The sequence below is a fragment of the Pristiophorus japonicus genome, chromosome 5 (assembly GCF_044704955.1).
Source record: "Pristiophorus japonicus isolate sPriJap1 chromosome 5, sPriJap1.hap1, whole genome shotgun sequence".
Classification (NCBI taxonomy): Eukaryota; Metazoa; Chordata; class Chondrichthyes; family Pristiophoridae; genus Pristiophorus; species Pristiophorus japonicus.
The window spans coordinates 33033623-33049576 of NC_091981.1; the positions used below are offsets into that span (position 1 = coordinate 33033623).

Below are 15954 nucleotides of genomic sequence, written 5' to 3' on the forward strand. Positions count from 1 at the left end.
GGGAAGTCCAGAACCAGGGGATATAGTCTTAGGATAAGGGGTACTCCATTTAGGACTAAGATGAGGAGAAACTTCTTCACTCAGTGAGTTGTTAACCTGTGGAATTCCCTGCCGCAGAGAGTTGTTAATGCCAGTTCATTGGATATATTCAAGAGGGAGTTAGATATGGCCCTTACGGCTAAGGGGGTTAAGGGGTATGGAGAGAAAGCAGGAAAGGGGCACTGAGGGAATGATCTTATTGAATGGCGGTGCAGGCTCGAAGGGCCAAATGGCCTACTCCTGCACCTATTTTCTATGTTTCTATGTTGTTGTACTCTTAAGCACATTAGAGGTTACAGAGGCCTCAAACTGCTAATTAGTAATGAAATGGTTAAGCGTCATCCTGGTTATTTTATCTTACATACCTGTGCCCTTCATGATATAATCAATTGCCCGGTCATTGATTGCCGCTTCACTGGGCTTGATGTCCATAAATGGTTTATTGCCTATTCCCATGGATACCATCTCCTGCATTCTCAGCTCTGCAATGGAGAGTTTAATGATCAGTACTCAGGGAAAGAGATTATTGACCCGTTTAATATTTTGACACCACATACGTGCTGCTACAACCTCTACGCTTCCTTGGCGAGTGAAAGTTGTACCTCCTTCTAATGCTATTTATTTCTGAGGTACTGTTCACTATGGCATTTGAAGGCCTACTCATGGGGAGGCGGGAATTCAAGTGGCATTTCTGTTTTGGCCCTACTTTTATTCCCACTCTCCTAAAAGCATGACTATTTTAGAAACTCTCTCGCACCTTATCCGAATTGGCATCCTACATGTGCGAGGCTGGGTTGAGCGACAGCAGGCTGTTCAACTGTGGTGGCATCATAGCCAAACTGGCCCCTGGCTTCAGCAGACATCAACACACACATTTTCCAGGAACTGGAATGGAATCAGTAGCAGGAAGCCTGGCCAAACTTTCTCCTCTCTTGCCCAGGGGCTCTGAAGCCAATGATATCGCCCTCTGACTGCTGCCCTCAGAGGACTCTACACAGATCAGAGCTTGAAGCTGGAAGCCTCCTGGGCTGTATGGCTCAGTACCACATCATGGGGCGAATTTGCCCAGTGAGCACTCACCAGGAGCTGAGAAGGTACTTTAAATGGTCATAGATCAGCGCCGCGAATAGTACTGTTTATTTGGTTCTGTTTCTGCTAATATAACCAATGATGTCAGTCAGATCACGACGGCATTTTAACACAGGCCTGAGCGGGGAAGCTGCTGCCCCTTTTCTGCCAGGTTGAGGATTGGGATGTCAGGAGTCTCTGAAAGTGAACTATGTTATTCTCCTTTGTGGGGCTAGCTTGAGCAAGAATGCTCCTCCGGGCTCCACAAGGAATGTTTAGGCCTCCCACACATCCCCCACCCCACATTCCCTCCCGCAAGACCCTTCCAGATCCCCTTTCCCCAAACCTACCTCTATGCTGGGAGGCAGCCATTTTGGCGAGGCAGGCAGCCACTGCCTGTCCAGAATTGACAGGAATTGGACCGGCGCCATGGTAACGAGGCCTTGTGGTTTAAATCATCTCATGCTGCCGCAGGTGGGCAGGGAACTAACTAACTCCTGCGGTTTCTCGCCAGAAACACAGGAACATAGGAATTACCAGACGAAAAAGACTACAGTCCATTTAATTTGTCTTGTACCATCCTGGTAGATGCACAATACTACAGTAATGGAGTTGTTGACTAATCACTGTATTCAATCTCTATCTATTAGCCTACAAGAGACCCAGACATGAAGTGAGGAAATCCCCAGTGGTCCATAAGTCCAAAGTCACCTGTTCCACCCAAGCATGCTACACTTAATTTATGTCAAGTCTCAAATTACTCATTAACTGCATTCCAAAATGTTCTGATAGAAATCTATCTAATTTGCATTTAAATGAATCAATTCTAGCTGCTTCCACCATCTACCTAGGGAGCCTGTCCCATAAATTTACATGGTTAAAATCGACCCCTGGGATGTGCATCAGAACCCTTTAAAGGAAACCATCAAGTAACATTGATAAAAAGTCGTCTACTCCTTCTCAATTTACACAACAAAAACCAAAGGCCTGAGACTTACTTACGTACCTCGGTTTCTCAGGGCTTGTCGCCACAGGATTTTTCCTATGACACTGGTCCAGGTTAATTTGACCTCAGAAGAACTGGCCTGAAAGATATAAGTATCCTGGGATTTCCTTCTCCTGAACCAGATCTCAAAGCGTAGTCCACTGTCACCAACATTCTCAGTCATTCCAATCTCTGCAGTCTGAAATCAGCCAAAATCCAATGAGCAGAGGAAAATTCTCACTAAATGTACAGCTATAAAAATCTTCTTTTGAATGCAAAATAAAAAATAAGTTGGAAGACTGAGAGTAAAATCTATATTACTTTACACTACATCACCCCTGATCTTGGCTACATTGGCTCCCGGACCGTAAAATGCCTCGATATTAAAATACTTATTGTTTTCAAATCCCTCCATGGCTTCACTCCATCATATCTCTGTAACCGCCCCCCCCCCCCCCAAAGCCCTACAACCCTCCAAGTTCTCAGCGCTCCTCCAATTCCGGCCTCTTGTGCATCGCTGATTTTCAACACTCCACAATTGGTGGCCATTCCTTCAACTGTTTTGGTGCTAAGCTCTAGACTTCTCTCCCTAAATGTTCAGCCTCTCCACCTCTCTCTCCACCTTTAAGACGCTCCTGGCTGGCCTCCCACATTCTACCCTATGTAAATGAGAGATCATCCAAAACTCGGCTGTCCATGTTCTAACTCGCACCAAGTCCCACTCACCCATCACCCCTGTGCTCGCTGACCTACATTGGCTTCTGGTTAAGCAATGCCTCGATTTCAAAATTCTCATCCTTGTTTTCGAATCCCTCCATGGACTCACCCCTCCCTATCTCTGTAATCTCCTCCAGTCCCACAATCCGAGATGTCTGCGCTCCTCTAATTTTGCCCTCCTGAGCATCCCTGATTATAATCGCTCAACCATTGGTGGCCGTGCCTTCTGTTGCCTAGGCCCCAAGCTCTGGAACTCCCTCCCTAAACCTCTCTATCCGCCTCTCTATCTCTCTTTCCCCCTTCAAGACGCTGCTTAAAACCTACCTCTTTGACCAAGCTTTTGCTCACCTGCACTAATTTCTCTTTATGCAGTTCGGTGTCAAAATTCTAATCAGAGAATACTCCTGTGAAGCACCTTGGGCCGTTTCACTACATTAAAGACGTTATATAAATACAAGTTGTTGGTGTTGTTGTTAAGAGCGCTATATAAATGCAAGTTGTTGATATTGATGTTGTAGTTGTTGTATAAGACCATAACATTTCAAAACTACAGCAAGTTTCCTTTACCTTAAATGATTGTTTGTAAATATAGATGTCATATCCTCCTTCAATCTTTTTAGTTTTGCTGAAGAGAATAAGGTCCTCGAACAGGAAGATGTGCCTCAGATACTTCTTGCGTCCACACCAAACAATAAATTCTTCCTGACACATAAGCTGTCCTTGCTCTTTGAGGTTCACCTAGAGGTGAAGCAACCCAGGGTTAATCGACCATAATAGTCGTCTTTCGGATGAGCCATAAACCGAGGTCCCTTCTGACCTCTCGGGTGGACGTAAAAGATCCCATGGGACTATTTAAAAGAAGAGCAGGGCAGTTCTCCCAGGTGTCCTGGTCAATATTTATTCCTCAACCAACATCACTAAAACAGATTACCTGATCGTTATCATGTTTCTGTTTGTGGGACCATGCGGGTATAAACTGACTGCTGCATTTCCTACATTACAACAGTGATTACACTTCAAAAGTACTTCATTGGTTGTAAAGCATTTGGGGCGTCCTAAGGTCTTTCTGTTCTTTTACATAACAAATCATTGCACTTCAAAAAGTAATTCATGATACTTTGAGATGTCTCAACATAAAAGGTGCTATAAATATTAATGTTATTTATTATAGCAGAGTTCCTCAGGCATGAGTGAATAAGCCTGAAATTCCGATGTCCTGGGTGCGTACGAAGTTTCTACGGACCCGGGAGGGCATCGGAAAAGCTGATTTTCAGCGCGCAATGCGCATGCGCTGAAAACGGACTTTTCCGATCTGTCAAGTTTCTGGCTTGACAGATCTCACAAATATCGGGAGCGAGGACACTTGCAAGGGCAAGATTTGCGATATTTACGCATATCTTGCCCAGCAAATGTCCTCAAAAATCTTGCGCCTGAAAAAGCAGGTGTATAGCCTACTTTTACAGGCGCAAGTGTTTAAAAACATACATAAACAGTAAAATTAAATTAAATAAACATATATGAAAATATATTTTATTGTTAAAAACCCTTCCCACTACGGTAAGTTTATTTTAAGGCATAATTAAAAAAAACTTTTTAAAAAGTCAGGAAAATATATATTTTTTATAAGAACTTTAATTTAAATGAAGCTTAAATATGTAGTGTATTTTTCTATTTTTTATTAGTGTTTTGTGTGTTGGGGGGGGTTCTCATTCATAATGATGGGAACTCCAACTTACGGAGTTCCCATTATTATGAATGAGAAAATACTGTACCTGGATTGGCTGCCCAGAGCCATGTGACTCCAGCTCCAGTATGCAAACGTCCCAACGTGCACGCGCTCCGATGCGTAGGGAGTGAAGGCCTCAGGATCGGAAGTTCAAGCGGGCGCAGCACCTTCAGGTAAGTGCGCATTTGTTTTCCTTTTTTCAGTAGTTTGCCCACGAAAAGACCTCGATCGGGATTTCTGGGCCAAATGTGTTCACAAGAGGAGGGTAAAAAATTAGCAAAGCAAATAAAATAAACCCTGAATTGACGGACTTGGGCATATTACAAAAAGTTAATTAAGAAGGTTCACATTAAGTAATATTTACATGGAATGTACAGCACAGAAACTGGCCATTCAGCCCAACAGGTCTATGTGGGTGTTTATGCTCTTCATCTAATCCTATCAACATAACCTTCTATTCCTTTCTCCCTCAAGTATTTATCTAGCTTCCCCTTAAAACTATGCCATTCGCCTCAACTATTCCTTGTGATGGCAAATTCCACATTCTCACCACTCCCTAGGTATCTAACCTGTCTCTGGGAATCTAACAGCTTAATGGTGCATGAACATTTATCTAAATCTGTTAATGGGTAAAAGAAAAAAAAGACTTACATTTATAAAGCGCCTTTCATGACTACCGGATGCTTCAAAGCGCTTTACAGCCAATGTAGTACTTTTGAAGTGTAGTTACTGTTGTAATGTGGGAAACGCGGCAGCCACAAACAGCAATGTGATAATGACCAGATAAACTGTTTTTGTTATGCTGATTGAGGGATAAATATTAGCCAGGAATTGTTTAGTCGAAAGAAGATCAGTGGAAGGTGTTCAAAAAAGAATTGTACGTGATACAGAACCAATTTATACCCCTCAGGGCCAAGAGCTCTACTTGCCAAAAAAAAATCTATGGATGACAAAAGAGGTCAGGGACAACATAAAGCTAAAAGAAAAATCAGATAACAATGCAAAAAAAAGCACGTATCCTGGCAACTGGGAGAGATATAAATGGTGACAAAACAGATAGAAAAAGCTACAAGAAGGGAATATAAAAAGAAAATTGCAAGGGAAATCAAAATCAACACATTTTTCTTTTAATTATGTGAGGAAAAAGAGGATGGTCAGGAACAATGCGGGCACCTTGAAAACTGATAATGGTGTAAATGAAAATAAAGAAATGGTGGGCATGTTGAATAATTGCTTTATGTCAGTATTTACAGTAAAGGAAGAGGATAGCAGGTCGGACAAACCAAGGATACTAGTATTGAAGCAGGGATGGGGACTCATCCAAATGAACGTAAGCAAAATAACAGAGATGAAGAAAATAATGGTACTAAAGAGGGACATATCCCTAGGACCAGTTGGTTTCCAACACAGGGTTAAAAAAGAAGTAGGTGAGAACATTGCAGATCCTCAACTATAATCTTCACGTGCACACCTCCTATGCGCCCGTAGGGGCCATGAACTCAGGGCCATTGAGTTACTTGTTCCTAAATCCAAATCATGAATGTAAATTATGACTAACAGTGGTCCCAGCACTGATCCTTGTGGAACAGCACTTTCTACCTCCCTCCCATCTGAATAACTTCCCTTTACCCTTATTTTCTGCTTTCTATTTTTAGCCAATTTGCTACCCATTCAACCATTTGTCCTCCGACTCCACGTGCTCTAACCTTTGGCATACTACATCAAAATTTACACGGCACTTTCTAATGTAAACGCCCAACAGATTTACAATTGAATCATACTTCATAGTGAAGTACAAGAACTACACAAAATGATCTGCATCATACTGTCTGTCAATAATAGCTCCATCCTCCCGACTGTATACTTTGGTTGCCTTATTTATGGTATCAGAATCTAGATAGTTCTTAAACACAAGCTCCTTTCTTCAGTGAACAGCAAATTTAGGGAGTACGGCTTTGAACATTTTGGCATCCGCAGGTATTGACCTTAAATTAATGTGGTCAGCCATCTCATTGTAACATTTCCCTCAGACTGCAAAACAGTGCAGAAACTGGATTGCAAATGTTGTACTAAGGGGAGGGAGAAAAATCTTTCTATTTTCTGGCGGAACAGAGTGGCTCTATACTGTCAACCAGGAATTGGATTTCAGTTCTTTGAAAGCTGCTGCTCGTTGCAGAGAGCAATATAATCAGGGTATTAGAATTGCCTTGACCTGCAAGGTTTTGCTTAGCCCTGTCTAAAATGGCTAATGTAAATCCCTGTTCTTTTCTGCTGCAAACATTCAAGGCGTCGGGCTGGTAATTGAATTCTATCTGGTAGATGAACGGAGACAAGTCCAGCAATCTGTGTAAATCACAAGACACTGCACTTAGTACCATATACTTGGATTTTAGAGCTACATTCAAGTTGTTATGATCATAGCAACAGCAATAAAAAGAGAGAGGATGAACTTGCAATTTTATAGCACCTTTCACAACATTGCGCTTCATGGTACCTTTTGAAGTCTAGTCGCTGTTGTAATGTAGGGAAACGCAGCAGCCAATTTGCGCACAGCAAGGCTCCCAGATGCTCACCGATGACATGCATGAGCAGATAATCTGTTTTGGTGAGGTTGGTTGAGGGATAAATGGAACGGAATGGAAGGAGGAATATATGTGCAGGGCACCCGTCTGCCCTCACCTGCCTGATGCCAACTCATAGAATGGCACAGGCAAAAGCCCAAGAGCATGATACCCAACTGCTCTCTCTACCAGCGATGATGCAGAGCGTGGAAAAAGGAAGGAGAACAGGGGATGCTTTCCCGCAAAAGTATCACCCAGATTCTTAAATTGTCACGGTTTTATTTCCAAATATTTTGTTCACGACAGCCATGGAGTTCCCTTACATCACATCCTCGAATGGCATCCATTGCCAGCAAGTCGTTGCCGTGGCGAAGCTGAAACTTGACCATTTCCTCAGCCGCTTGGAGATCAGTGAGCTCCTGCTCCTGTGCTTTGCTGCACTCTTTGATCATGTCCTTCAGCAGCAACGCATACTTGCTCATCCGCTGGATGGGTTTCAGCAGGTAGGAGGCCAGGTCCATCTTATCACCAAGCGCCAGCTGCTTATTCTGCAGAAAATGACATGTAGCCAGTCAGCATTAAAACAGATGCAGTCAGTAAGAACACAAGAACAGGAGTGGACCATTCAGCCCCTCGAGCCCGTTCCACCATTCAGTTTGACCATGTCTGATCTGTACCTCAAACCCATTTACCCGCCTTTAATCCATAGTATAGAATTACATAGAATTTAGAGCAGAGAAACAGGCCATACAGCCCAACTGGGTAATGTCAGTGTTTATTCTTCATCTAACCCTACCAGCATACTCTCCTACTCCTTTCTCCCTCATGTACTTATCGAGCTTCCTCTTAAATGCAGCTATACTATTCGCCTCAACTGCTCCATGTGGTAGCAAAGTTTCACGTTCTGACCATCATCATCATCATCATCATCATCCTAGGCGGTCCCTCGAAACGAGGATGACTTGCTTCCACGCCAAAAATAGGACAAGTTCACAGGTGTTTCAATGAAGGACCCAAACTACATCCTTAAGGATGGAAGATGCTTGTGCGTGGATTTTTTTAACGTGGGGTGGCCGTTGCACACCAGCCACCACACGGGCTTGGCAGAGCTAGGTCAGTGGCAAGCATTACCCAAGACAACTGGAGACCAGCTCTGCTGCACGGACTTAGTGCGCGCACGTATCGCAGTGTGGGCTGGTCCGTGCTGCCCCTGGGCCCCTAGCCCCGAACTCACGCCTCCCCTGGGCCCCGATCACATTCCTCCACAGTCTCTCGCCGCTCCTTCACCCCGACCTCGCCGCTCCTGCTGTATCTGCCCACGCTTCAATCACCGACCTGGATCTTGATGATGTCACTCTTCACAGCTGACGCCCTCCTCCACCAGCTCACACTGTACCTTGCAGTGGCATGCCTCCATGCTGCCCATGGCCACCACTCGCCATTCTTTTTATGGCCCAACCTGCCCCCGACCTGTCGACTAGGCCTCTATTCACTGGCGCGCAGGACATTCTAACTACTCTCTGGGTAAAGACGTTTCTCTTGAATTTCTTGTTGGATTTATTAATGACTATCGTATATTGATGAGCTCCTAATTTTGGATTCTCCCACAATCCACATATCCCTCGATACCCATACCCAACAAAAATCTATCGATCTCAGTCTTGAAAATTTCAATTCACCCCCAGCATCTACAACCACGGACCACCTTTCCTGTCAGCTGGGAGAGCCTGTAGGCCATCCAATATGGCAACCGTGTCTGAATGGTCGAGCTGCAGGGGGACACCCGAATGGGCCGCTGGGTCGCTGGCAGGATGTTAAGGATGCCTGCCCTTCGAAACAGGCCAGGCATCCCACCAGAGCAACTGGCCTCGTCCAAGAATTAAATCCTACCCTAAATTCTTGAAATATGCAGTGTGCTGAGAATTACAAGATAGGATTTCAAAACTCCAATTAAGACCACATATAATGAAGAACTTGCATTTATATAGTGCTTTTCATGGCCTCAGGACCTCACAAGTACTTTACAGCCAATGAAGTACTTTTGTAGTGTAGTCACTGATGTAGGAAAGATGGCTGTCAATTTGCGCACAGCAAGGTTCCACAAGCTGAGAGACAAATATTGGCCAGGAAGCCAGGGATAACTCCCCTGTTCTTCTTTGCAATAGTGCCATGGGATCTTTTGCATCCACCTAAGAGGGCAAATGGGGGCTCGGTTTAAAGTCTCATCCGAAAGACAGCAGCTCCAAAAGTGCAGTGCTCCCTCAGTACTGCACAGGAGTATCAGTCTGGAATATGTGCTCAAGTCTCTGGAGTGGAACTTGAACCCACAACCTCCTGACTCAGAGGCAAGAGTACCCACTGAGCCACAGCGGACATCTTATTCTCAATGTCGGTAACTGGTCCCACATTCCGTTCCAAAATTGCAGCGCTTCGGAACCTTTTGTCAATATATTCCCGCCCTGATTAAAAGTGATTTTTTTTTCTCGAAATGTCTGCACCACCTACTTTAAAGAATGTGTTTCCATGGCTAGCGAGCAGAGTGTCAGACTGAGGTTTGTTCTTGCTGTACAGTGCATACATCCCAAATTGCTCTTCCTAAATGAGCAAAGTAAACAAATAAAATTGTAAACATTAGCATAAACAGACACTGCTGCATGGCTCCAAATATATTATACAAACCCATGGTTAAACCACATTCTCAGACTTGGAACCTGCTCATTAAACTCATCTGGAATGGAATTTACTCATCTCATTTAAGTTCCTAAACTATTAAGTGCTGCTTTCAGGTACCACCAACTCCCTATAGTTATATCGTTAAGTGAGGAATCGAGTTCTTTGGTTTTAACAGTAGTTCTTTAATCTTAATTTTAACTGGAGACAGAATTAATATCACACAGACATATTCATTTTACACCTACAAGTTTATGGCTTTTGACTCTCGTGGAGGTATTGAACTCAGTGGGCTGACTTCAAATAGACTGCATACTTTTTGATTTTTAACAATCCAAAAAGTGTATTTTGTTTTTAACCTCCTTAACCGTGTGGGAGGGTACCAGGACTGATTGAAAGCCTTCATAGCAACTAGGAGTTACAAAGATAGCAAAAGGATCTAAATTGAAAGAGTTAGCACCTGAACTGCCACAAACAACAAGGTTCTTGCTTCAGTTATGGCATCAAGAAAACATGGCAGAGTGTAGACTCATACTTTTCCTGCCTCCGACCCTATAGGGAATGGGCTGGGGGGAGAGGCAGGCAAGCTAGGCTGGCAACGTTATCCCTCTTGTCCCAGCAGGAGTTTGAATAGACTGCATCATATGTTCAACTCTCTGGAAGCTGAGCTGAATGCATTCTGAGCCCTCAGGACGGGCAGTATGCTTGTTCAATCCATCACCCAGGAGTGTGACCGCGCTATAAACACACAGAGGGGATACAGCAGCCTTGGCGTGCATGAGGAAGTGCGTGCCATGTATACACCCTGCTGCTTTTCTGTGATGCTTCTTCCCTTTACTGGGTTAACTGTTGGCTCATGTGATCTCCCAAAGGGACTGCCCTGTGTCTGCTGGAAACTCTGCTGTTGGCAATCCAGAAAAACACAATGCAGGCAACAGACGAGTTGTGTGGGATTGAGTGCTGCTAAATGAAACAGTGTGCATCGCGCTTAAGGGATAGAGGACAAATAAAATGACGGGTCTCGTTGTGCTTGTTTTTCAGGCGTGAAATGGGAGCAAAACGGACCAATTATAAGGGGCTTCATCCCGCGACACAAGCACGCCTTAAATATGACCGACGCCATTTTGGCTTAGGCAACAATCAGGCGTCCCTAGTGACCACCTTAAACAGAATTAGGATATGTTAGTGATAGTCCAAAGATCCGAAGCTCACTATCTGAAGTTTGCATTATCTTTTTACTTGATGCAGTGTGATAACTACAAGCTCTTCCTCCCACAGGCTTTACAGCGGTAGGTGATTACATTGATGCTTCAAAGCCCCACAGATTGCCACCTTCACAGTTTACAGTTCATGAAAATCACATCATAAAGACCACATCTGCTCCACCTGGCTCCCAAGGAATCCTGCCAAAAATCAATGAATTTCACACATTGACCACAATGGAGCCTCATGCCAGGTGACACTGCCAGCATTGGTGCTGTGTGGGCCTCCCGCAATTTGAAATTAAAATCACGCTGCGGCGCCAACGACATCACTGGGCTGCGGATTTCACAGTTGAACTAGGTCCCCGCCTGCCTTTGGAGGGTGGCCTCCAGACTGCCGGAATCCCGGCAGTTAAAATGGTGGGATGGGGCACGGGAGAGGAACACTTCGGGAGCGCCGCAGCTTCTGCCCGGCTGGCAGTTTAACCCCCTCGTCCGCATCGTGTCTGACGGGCGGGCTGAGTTAAATTCAGGCCTCATGTTTCAGTTCCTGTAGAATAGATAGAGACACCACAATTCTGCTTTTACTTTGAACTTTGTGTTGCAGATTGCATTAGAGAGAGTCCAGAGGAGACTTACGAGGATGTTGCTAGGACTGGAAAATTTTAGCTATGAGGAAAGATTGGTTAGGTTGGGTTTGTTTTCCTTGGATCAGAGGAGGCTGAGGGGAGATTTAATTGAGATGTATAAAATTATGAGGGGCCTAGATAGAGTGGATAGCAATAACCTGTTTCCCTTAGCAAACAGGGGGCATAGATTTAACATAGTTGGTAGAAGGATTAGAGGGAAGATGAGAAAAATAATTTTCATCCAGAATTGGAACTCACTGCCAGAAAGGGTAGTAGAGGCAGAAACGCTCATCACATTTAACAAGTACTTGAATGTGCACTTAAAGAGCCTTGACCTACAAGGCTACAGACCTAGTGCTGGAAGGTGGAATTAGGCTGGGTAGCTCTTTTTCAACCAACATGGACAAAATGGGCCGAATGGCCTTCTGTGTCGTAATTTTCTATGATTCTATGGTACAAGAGGTTGAAGACAGGTGAATATGCCAATCCTGGGGCTTTGTTGGGACATAGCTCAAAAAGATGAAAGTCCCTTTCACATTTGCTCAATGGGTTTGACATTGTACTCGGTAGCACTTGCCAATTCTTTTTCCTTGTGTGTTTCATATTTCCATTTAATCATAAATAAATGCATTTATTGTGTGGTAGGTATGACAAGAGGACTTACGTGTCTCAGGAAGCAGTGGCTGACTCGAAGTGGGCTGTTTGTGCAGTGTTCAAGTTCCTTCAGAAAGTACTGACAGTGAAAATTGTAGAGCTTTTCCAGATTCCCAAATATGATATTGCGCTTTCCACGCAGGTCCTGGGGCAGATCCATTCTCTCCATCTCTGGGAAGTAGTGGCCGATGATATATCCAAGGGATTTGCCGTACTCCCTCTCCGTGCTGATCATTTCATCCATTATGTGCTGCAGCTTGCTGTGAGCAAATAAAGAACACCCAGTTTGAACATTTCTTAGCGGCGACAATAGCAGGTTAAATGACCTTGACCTTGTTTCGGCATTTTCTCCTGCGAGTTGGTAGCTCTATGCTGTTTGGCCTCTGAAAGTAGAGTGGTGTCACAGACCCCATGGAGTTACTCCCCCAATGGGCTGTGATCCCATTATCATGCTCAGTTCTTTCCCTTATACTATAAATTACATGGAATTATATAGAATGTACAGCACAGAAACAAAGCCCTTTGATCCAACTAATCCATGCCACTGTTAACCCGAGCTCCTCACACCTCTCTTCATCTACACTATCAAGCATAACCATCTATTCCTTTCTCCCTCATGTGATAATCTAACTCCCCTTTAAATGCATATATGTTATTTGCCTCAACTATTCCTTATGGTAACACTTTGCACATTCTAACCACTCTCTGGGTAAAGAATGTTTCCTGAATTCCCTATTAATGATTAGTGACCAGCTTGTATTGATGACCCTTAGTTTTGGCCTCCCCCACAAGTAGAAACATATTCTGTATATCTAACCTATCAAACCCTTTCATAATCTTAAGGACCTTTATTAGGTCACCCCTCAGCCTTCTCTTTTCTAGAGAGAAGAACCCCAGCCTGCTCATTCTTTCCTGATAGATATCATAAATCATAGGGCTAGACTTCCCACTGATGATCGGCGGGCTATCGCCCATCTATCACCCAAAGTGAAAAGTAGGGCCAGAACACCGCCCATTGATCGCTGTCTTAGAATGGTTACAGCACAGAAGGAGGCCATTCGGCCCATCAACTCCATGCCGGCTCTCTGCAAGAGCAACTCAGCTCGTTCCATTCCCCAGCCCTTTTCCCACAGCCCTACAATTCTTTTTCCTTCAGGTACCTATGAAATTCCCGTTTGAAAGCCACAATTGGATCTGCCTCCACCACCTTTTCAGGCAGTGCATTCCTAATCGTAACCACTCACAGCGTAAATAAGTTTTTCCTCGTGTCGCCTTTGGTTCTTCTGCCTTAAATCTCCTTAAATCTGTGTTCCTTGTTTCTCGACCCTTCTGCCAATGGGAACAGTTTCTCTCCATCTACTCTGTCTAGACCCCTCATGATTTTGAACATCTCTATCAAACCTCCTCTCAACCTTCTCTGCTCTAAGGAGAACAACCCCAGCTTCTCCAGTCTATCCACGTAACTGAGGTCCCTCATCCCTGGAACATTCTGGTAAATCCTTTCTGCACCCACTCTAAGGCCTTCACATCCTTCCTAAAGTGTGGTGCCCAGAATTGGACACAATACTTGAGTTGAGGCTGAATCTGTGTTTTATACAGGTTCATCATAACTTCCTTGCTTTTGTACTCTATGCCTTCATTTATGAAGCCCAGGATCCCAGATGCTTTTTAACTGATTTCTCAACCTGCCCTGCCACCTTTAACAATTTGTGTACATATTTCCAGGGGTACTAAGCGACCTAATTTCTACCCCCAGGTCTTTAATATATATCACGCAAAGCAGTGGTCCTAGTACCGACCCCTGGGGAATACCACTGTATACCTTCCTCCAGTCTGTTCACCACTATTCTTTGTTTCCTGTCACTTAGCCAATTTCATACCCATGCTGCCACTGTCCCTTTTATTCCATGGGCTTGAACTTTGCTGGCAAGTCTATTATGTGGCACTTTAACGAACGCCTTTTGGAAATCCATATACACCACATCAATCGCATTGCCCTCATCAACCCTATCTGTTGTCTCATTAAAAAACTCAATCAAGTTAGTTAAACACAATTTTACAAATCCATGCTAGCTTTCCTGAATGAATCCACACTTGTCCAAGTGACTGTTAATTTTGTGCCAGATTGCTGTTTCTAAAAGCTGCGCCACCACTAAAGTTAAACTGACTAGCCCGTATTTGCTGGATTTATCCTAACACCCTTTTATTGAACAAGAGTGCAACATTTGCAATTCTCCATTCCTCTGGCACCCCCGTATCTATGGATGAGTGGAAAATTATGGTCAGTAACTCTGTAATTTCCATTTTTATTTCCCTCAGCATCCTAGGATGCATCCCACCCGGTCCTGGTGACTTATCTACTTTATGTACAGCTAGCCTTTCTCGTACCAACTCTTCATCAATTTTTAGCCTATCTAGTATCTCACCTCTTCTTTCACTATGACTTTGGCAGCATCTTCTTCCTTGCTCTTCCTCAGCCATGCCCTCTGCCTCAATGTATAGGTCTTTTTTTTGGTCCCGAATCAGCCTCATCCCCCTTTTTTCTATCCGTTTACTATTTATATGCCTATAGAAGACTTTTGAATTCTCTTTTATATTAGCTGCCAGTCTATTCTCAGACTCTCTCTTTGCACCCCTTATTTCGTTTTCCCACTTCCCCTCTGAACTTTCTATATTCAGCCTGGTTCTCACTTGTATTCTCAACATAACATCTGTCGTACACCCACTTTTAGAACATAAGAACATAAGAACATAAGAATTAGGAACAGGAGTAGGCCATCTAGCCCCTCGAGCCTGCTCCGCCATACAACAAGATCATGGCTGATCTGGCCATGGACTCAGCTCCACTTACCCGCCCGCTCCCTATAACCCTTAATTCCCTTATTGGTTAAAAGCTATCTATCTGTGATTTGAATACATTCAATGAGCTAGCCTCAACTACTTCCCTGGGCAGAGAATTCCACAGATTCACAACCCTCTGGGAGAAGAAATTCCCTCTCAACTCGGTTTTAAATTGGCTCCCCCGTATTTTGAGGCTGTGCCCCCTAGTTCTAGTCTCCCCGACCAGTGGAAACAACCTCTCTGCCTCTATCTTGTCTATCCCTTTCATTATTTTAAATGTTTCTATAAGATCACCCCTCATCCTTCTGAACTCCAATGAGTAAAGACCCAGTCTACTCAATCTATCATCATAAGGTAACCCCCTCATCTCGGGAATCAACCTAGTGAATCGTCTCTGTACCCCCTCCAAAGCTAGTATATCCTTCCTTAAGTAAGGTGACCAAAACTGCACACAGTACTCCAGGTGCGGACTCACCAATACCCTGTACAGTTGCAGCAGGACCTCCCTGCTTTTGTACTCCATCCCTCTCGCAATGAAGGCCAACATTCCATTCACCTTCCTGATTGCCTGCTGCACCTGCAAACTAACTTTTTGGGATTCATGCACAAGGACCCCCAGGTCCCTCTGCACCGCAGCATGTTGTAATTTCTCCCCATTCAAATAATATTCCCTTTTACTGTTTTTTTTTCCAAGGTGGATGATCTCACACTTTCCGACATTGTATTCCATCTGCCAAACCTTAGCCCATTCGCTTAACCTATCTAACTCTCTTTGCAGCCTCTCTGTGTCCTCTACACAACCCGCTTTCCCACTAATCTTTGTGTCATCTGCAAATTTTCTTAAACTACACTCTGTCCCCTC

General features: G+C 44.1%; 1 protein-coding gene across 5 annotated transcripts in view; it reads right to left on the reverse strand.

The window, feature by feature from the left end:
* The window catches only part of LOC139264276 (pleckstrin homology domain-containing family G member 4B), a 240405-nt gene that overhangs the window by 29234 nt on the left and 195217 nt on the right, over nucleotides 1–15954 (reverse strand). For all 5 annotated transcript variants that reach the window (XM_070880482.1, XM_070880479.1, XM_070880481.1 and 2 more), the window contains exons 15-20: nucleotides 12262–12511; nucleotides 9602–9691; nucleotides 7420–7644; nucleotides 3377–3547; nucleotides 2114–2291; nucleotides 405–521 (exon numbers count right to left, since the gene is read on the reverse strand). In XM_070880482.1, coding sequence (XP_070736583.1) covers nucleotides 405–521; nucleotides 2114–2291; nucleotides 3377–3547; nucleotides 7420–7644; nucleotides 9602–9691; nucleotides 12262–12511 — 1031 coding nt within the window. The remainder of the gene's footprint in view (nucleotides 1–404; nucleotides 522–2113; nucleotides 2292–3376; nucleotides 3548–7419; nucleotides 7645–9601; nucleotides 9692–12261; nucleotides 12512–15954) is intronic.